General features: G+C 56.7%; 1 protein-coding gene across 2 annotated transcripts in view; it reads right to left on the minus strand.

Moving 5' to 3' along the window:
- Nucleotides 1-2279: 2279 nt before the first annotated feature.
- The window catches only part of UVSSA (UV stimulated scaffold protein A), a 32687-nt gene continuing 28362 nt past the window's right edge, over nucleotides 2280-6604 (minus strand). For both annotated transcript variants that reach the window (XM_045289514.1, XM_045289513.1), the window contains 2 exons: nucleotides 4570-4756; nucleotides 2280-4427 (listed from right to left, as the gene is read on the minus strand). In XM_045289514.1, coding sequence (XP_045145449.1) covers nucleotides 4334-4427; nucleotides 4570-4756 — 281 coding nt within the window. In that variant the 3' untranslated portion in view covers nucleotides 2280-4333. The remainder of the gene's footprint in view (nucleotides 4428-4569; nucleotides 4757-6604) is intronic.

Below are 6604 nucleotides of genomic sequence, written 5' to 3' on the forward strand. Positions count from 1 at the left end.
GGGGGGTGGGGGGAGGCAGTATTTCCTGCTGCCTTAGGTGGGATCCTTAGGAGTCGGAACCCACCTGACAGCAGCTCTCAGCATTACAGAAGAGGAACCAGGACCGCAGGAAGATACCAGTCTGGTCCGATGGAACTCCGGCAACTGTGCGTAAGGGCTTGGGGGACGAACTGTCCCCGGACACCGCTGGTGGGAAGGACACTCCATCACATTTCTGCACGAGCAGTCTGACAATGTCGATGACAATGTCGATGAACTTCGCCCAGCATCTCGTTCCACATGGGGCCACAGTCAATGCCCAGGGGGCCGTGGTCCAGAAATCACACCGAGTGTTGCGCTGGTCAGTCTGCTACCAAGACCCCTCTAAGGCTGCAGAGAAGCCAAGTAGGCCCTTGGAGGGCTAAGGTGCCCTGTTATTTTTTTAACCACCATCTGGGTCCCTGTGTGCCACTTGATAAGGGAACAGAGGGGCCCCCCAAAGCCCACGCCTCCATCAAAGTCACGTGTCTTCTGGGGAACCGGCAAGGTGAGCCTCCTCGGAACCCGGAAGTTAAAGCCACACAGCACTCTGGGTGTCCGTCAAGCAGGGTGTTGCTCAGACAGTGGCTTGGAGGCCTTCCCACGCCCCGCTCCCACTGCCTTCCTCGGTGCCGTGGAAGTCTCTGAGCGTGGCCAGCCCACCATCACCAGTCCCTCAGTGCCGTCCATGGAGCTGACGCCGGCTCATCGCGACCTTGTAAGACTGGGGGGAATGTCCCCTGTGGGATTCCGAGATTGTGAGTCTTTCTTTTTTAAAAATATCACTTTATTGGGGGCTTGTACAACTCTTATCACAATCCATCCAACCATCCATTGTGTCAAGCCCAGGAAAGAGGAGAGGAGCCTCAGCTCTTTCCACTGGCTGACCCTGAGGCTAAGGGTTATAAGGTGCCCTGCTGTTAAGGGTGTGCGCGCACACACACACACACACACACACACTAGCATGCGCACGCCAAGCCCCTTGATAGACGGAAAGTTCAAGGCACTTCAGGGAATAGCTGTCCAGTTGTTAGCTGACCACAAATCTAACCAAGCAGAGACTTTAGTCCTGTACCGGACAAAGAAGGGGGTTTCCAGGATTAGCCAGACAGCACCACCTGCAAAGCTCCCAGGCCCGGCACACTGGCAACTAACACATTAAGAAGGGACGGCTGTCAAACCTACAGCATTACTTACGATGAGTGTCCCTAAGAACCAAGGCTCAGGGAAGCCAGGTGTCACAAGAGCGGCCTCGGGTCTCCAGGAAGGGGATTAGGGTCCACAATTAATTCCAGCTCCGATCTAAGAACAATTCGTTCTTATGACATGGCCCCGCTTGATGCTCGTCCTCATGAGTCAGTCACGGATGACACAGGTGCTATAGCAAAGTGTGGTGAAGAAACCAGAGGTGCCAGTTATCAGAAGGAATAGCCTCTGGGGTCTTGTCTCAACACAAGCGGCCATCTAGATGAGGCATCGACCGACCGAGTCCACATGGAAGCAGCACACCAGCCTGTGTGATCCGAGCAGTGTAATTGATCAAATCCAAATCAGGAGGGAAGGATATCGGAGCTAAAACTGTGAACACCAGGTTTGCAGAAGGCTATGGATGATGACAGTGGTCCAGCCGCAGGGTCCCCATGAACTGGTCTTGCTGTCAGAGCACTGGAAGGTCGGTTTTGGCAGGTGTAGTGAGGTCTAAATGTCGTACCTATCATTTGATCTCCCGTTTGACCCACTTTAAAGTTGCTTCTGCTTTTAGTACTTTCTGCTTTCTTTTTGATTGAGGTTTTCTGTTTGCTCGTTTGTGTAATTTTCTGTATATAAACCCAGGACGGGTAGGTCCTATCCTGACAGTAACTGGATTGATAAAGGCCTAGAGGCATGGGCAGGGGAGACAGGGGGAAATGGAAGCGAGTAACAACCAGAAGAAAATGTTCTGAAACTGGTTACGGTGAAGCCGGCACAGATCTTAATGTGACTGAGTGATGTAATTGTATGACGTGAAGTATATTCCAATAGAGCTATTTTTTATGTAAATCACTTTATTGGGGGCTCTAGAAGCTCTTGTTAACAGTCCATACATCATTTGTGTCAAGCACCTTTGTACATATGATGCCATCATCATTTTAAAAACATTTTCTTTCTACTTGAGTCCTTGGTATCAACTCTTCCTTTTTCTTTTATTTTTAAAAAAATCTTTTTATTGGGGGCTTGTACAACTCTTATCACAATCCATCCATCCATTGTGTCAAGCACATTTATACATTTGTTGCCATCATTTTCAAAACACTTTCTTTCTACTTGAGCCCTTGGTATCAGCTCCTCATTTTTTTCAGCAAGCTAGTTTTAAAATAAGCCTTGCTGCCTTTTTTTAAGAAATTGACAAGCTGATTTTAAAATTCATATTAAAAAAGGGACTCAGATTAGCCAAGACAATATTAGAAGGGGGAAAAAAGTCGGGGAACTTATACTGCCTGAATACAAATTACCACAGCACCACCGTGACCGAGGCGTGGCACTAGCATGAGGTCATGCCTACGTTCAAAAGAAAGCGGGGCTGGGCGTCCAGAAGTAGCCCGTACAGTTAAGGGTGCACGGTCAAGGGCATCCTGCTTCCCCCTGCTGGGGGGCTGATCTCACTCACAGTAACTCCGTAGGACCCACGTAAAATCACCTGATTTCAACAAGGATGCCCAACGACCCAACGAGGAAGACGCCCAAAGCAGATGGTGTTGGCGGGTGACGGGCGGTGGACCCCACCTCACACCACGTAGAGAAAATCAACCCCGAACGGGGCTAGAGAGAACTCCGAAGCTCTCCAAGGAGACACAGGTGTCAGTCAGTCCCTGTGACCTTGGGCTGGGCAACAATGGTCCTTCGGGCGGCAGACTTAAAGCACTCATGTCCAAAGACAGATTCGATTTCATCAAAAACGTGAACATTTTGTGCTGGGAGGATACGATCAAGGAAGTGAAGAGACAAAGAGGGAGAAAACGCTTTCAAATCCTAGGAAGCTCTAGTATCCTGAGCGTGCTAATAAACAGTTCAGGACAAAAATCCACTTGAAAGTGGCTAAGGAGCTGGAGGAGCTATTTCTCCAATGAGGATACCAACAGGAAAAGAGGCTCCGCTCCGTGTCATCAAGCTGCGAGAAATGCCAATGAAAAGCACAGTGGCGAGGTGCCACCTTGCCATGGGGTGGGGTGGGGCGGCAGAACAGAGCCAGTAACAGGTGTTGGAGAGGTCGTGGGACTTGGCGCTCTCTTACGTGGCTGCTGTGGAGGCAGGCTGGCACGTACTCAGTCACAGGTTAGGCACAGAATGGCCACATGGTGGCCCAGACCGAGTGCTTAGGACAGCGGTGCCATTCACGAGAGAGAAGTCCTGTGACCAAGCCCGACAACATGTTCAGGACAGGCAGGCGCTGGACACAGTGAAGGGGGTCAGGGGGTATCTAGAGCCTGAGGGGCCTGGAGGCACACGGTGAAGTGCTTGGCTGCTAACCAGAGGGTGGGAGGTTTGAACCCACCCAGAGGCGGCTCTGTGGGCGAGAGGCCGGGATCTGCTCCCACAGAGATGGTCGCGTGGGGTCCATTCCGCAGGGGGTCCCCAGGTTGTCATCCTCTTCTGGGAGCCGAACGGGCTGCTTTTCTCCAGAGGAGTCCCCGGTAGGTCTAAGCCTCAGAACTTCAGTTTAGCAGCTAAGTGCCTGAGCGACTACAGCCCAGGAAACCCAATGGGGCAAGTCTGCACTGCACACTGGCCCTAGGGCACCCCACAGCCCTGAGTGTGAGGGAAGGGCTGGGACGGGAGCACCCAAGTCCCTCTCCAGGGTTGACAAAAGCCCAGACCGACCCTGACGGTGGCGAGGGGCACACGACGCTGGGACTAGGCTAGACACCCTGAGTTGGGCACTTGAGAAGGCGGCACTGTAGGGACCCACGGCCTATCTCAGCAAAGCAGGGGCTGTGTTCCGATCGGGAACCCCGCCAGCACTCCACCATCCCATGGAGGGGAGAGCAGCCAACAAGCACCACTGGGAGGGAGCCCCCACCACAACCACCACCATAGGCATGGCGGCTTGCAGGGAGACACCCCACAGGGCACACCACCCTTTTCTCACCCAGGGTCTTCCACCGGCCGGCGACCTGGCCACATAATCGGGGGAGCCACACTGACCAGAGCTGCACCCGACCCCGCCCTCCCCTGCTCCCCACACACACCCCTGATGGTGAGATGCAGCTCTGTGCCCAGCCTGCCACTCAGGCATGCCTCTGGTCCAGCAGGCGGGGGCGGTGGAGGAGCCAGACATCTAGTTCAGCGCATAATTAAACTGGTTCGCAAACTTCTCGTGCTTCTTGCGGTCCATCTGGTTCATGGCGGTGATGACCCTGCGCACAGCCGCCCTGCGGAGAAGCCAACGGTGGGCTCCGGCACTGCACCGTGCCACCCCCATCACCACACTGAGGGGCAGAGCAAGCACCCCACGCATCCCGGCCGGGCTGTCACTCGGGGAGGAAGCACCCCACCCTCAGGCCCGGGCCTTACTTGTGGAAGACTTTCTTCCCGATGCGCGCCCGTGCCGTGTCCGCCTGCTTCTTCAGGTCGGTCAGGTGCGGGTACTTCCTCTTCTTGCCCTTGCCCTTCCCTTTGCCCTTGCCACTGTAGCGCGATGACCCCAGGTCCACCCCAACAGCGGCCTCCACATCTCTCATGAGCTCTGGGTCCTGCCAGTCTGCCAGCAAACACAGGGATGGTGCTCTGGGCCAGGGGAGGGGCAGCCAGGGGACTCGCTACCCGGCCTGCGCCTGGGCCCCAGTCCCTGTGGCCAAAAGGGGTGAGGAGCAGGCAGGCTCTGTGGGTGAGAGCTGGCTGGGGGGCTGTCTCTGAGCACCCACCGGTCCCCCTAGTGGGAAAGGCAGGGAAGCAGGCGGGAGGCCACTGGAAAGCAGCTTCCCGGCCTGAGCCGACACTGCCCTGGCTGGCATGGCACCCTTGCTGCCCCACCTGCAGCTGGCAGATCTGTGTGGCAGGAGGGCTGGGCCTGCGGCATTGGTTGGACTGGCCACGCAGCAGGCCCGGCTAAGGGCGGGAGCTTTTGTCCACACAGACAGCATTGGCCCAACTGCGAGCCCACGGCTACCTGTCAGGTCCAAGGACGTACAGGAAGGAGATGGCCCGGGTGGGGTCTGCATCCAGCGGGAAAAGGAAGGTGGCCGCTGCCCCAGCAACGCTGGCCCTGCAGCCCGCACATGGCAGGCGAGGCAGCGACACACTGGCTGAGTCTAGCAGGCGTCTTTGCGGGAGCCTGGACCCCCCCAGGCCTCTGCATGCAGAAGGCTCAGTGTGCTGCCCAGCCAGACCACCAGGGATCCCCTTGGCTGTCACCGGGCGAGCTGCCCGGTCCCGGGAAGGGCAGTGATAACCTGGACACCTGGTGTAGAAGGGTACTGGCTGCAGGCGGAACGGAGCCGGGAGGAAGGCAGGGGCCCCCGACAAACGGATGGCCAGGCCTGCCCGAGCAGATTTTTTGAAGTGAAGGACGACAGGGCCGCCCAGTTCAGATACAGGAACGATTACTCCAAGATTAAGGAAAACTGTCTAAACAGTTTATCTCCCAGTAATAAGAAGGCGTCACAGTGCAGGAGCCCGGAGAATGGAGCGATTGTTTAAACACAACGGGAAAATGCCGGCATCCAGTCCAGATGGAATGAGCACCTCAGGAAAATGAAGGAGCAATTTAAAAGCCTTTGAGGAAAATCAATAGCTGCTGGACCGCGCGGCCTTCCTGAGCGCTGACGGCCGCGCCCGCGCACATTGTCACCGGGTGAGCCGGGGAGCGGGCGGCGGATCGATACTGTCGTTAGTAAAGAGATGCTATTTCACATCTGACTGGCCAGCGGCTGCCGGCCGCGCCCGGCTACCTGGTTGTTAGCAAGTCACCCAGGGCTGCAAAGCCAGATACTCTTCAGAGCTGACACCAAAAATAGGCACTCAATTTGCTCCGAGGGTGAGCCACCAGGGAAGGCCCGGCTGGCAGATTAACAGGTCAGGCCCTCCCCTGCGACACCGGGGCCCCCAGGCCTGGGCCACGGGAACGCAGGGCTTGCTCTCTGTAACCAAGGCGCCGGCCGCTGGCAATGACGGGCGGCCTGGAAGGGTGGACAGCTGCCCCCACCCAGCACCCACATGCCCATGGCATGCCATCCCCCGCAGAGAGAGCCCTGCTGATGAGGAAATAGAGCCGAGACTGGGCAGGGCCCCCAGCCATGGGTCCTGGGAGACAAGACGCCACTCGCCCATCCCTCAACACTGATACTTCCAGCACCTCACCAACCCCGCCCGACCCCGGCCCGGCCCTGTGGGCCAGTGCAGGGCACCCACACTGGCCGGGATAACCATCTGGCGCTGAAGCCCACCTGCTCATGTGTTGGAGGCTGGCCTAGGACACCGCAACCCCTGGACAGACACACGGCTCTGCCCAGACTACCCCGCAATGCTGGCTCAGAGGTCCACTCAGCCACCTGGCACCTCTCGGGCAGTGTGTGCCCACTCAGCTCGCACATGCCTGTGCTCACACCCA

Source organism: Echinops telfairi, unplaced genomic scaffold, assembly GCF_000313985.2.
Source record: "Echinops telfairi isolate 266 unplaced genomic scaffold, ASM31398v2 ScPeMD7_28;HRSCAF=97, whole genome shotgun sequence".
In the NCBI taxonomy this organism is placed as follows: Eukaryota; Metazoa; Chordata; class Mammalia; order Afrosoricida; family Tenrecidae; genus Echinops; species Echinops telfairi.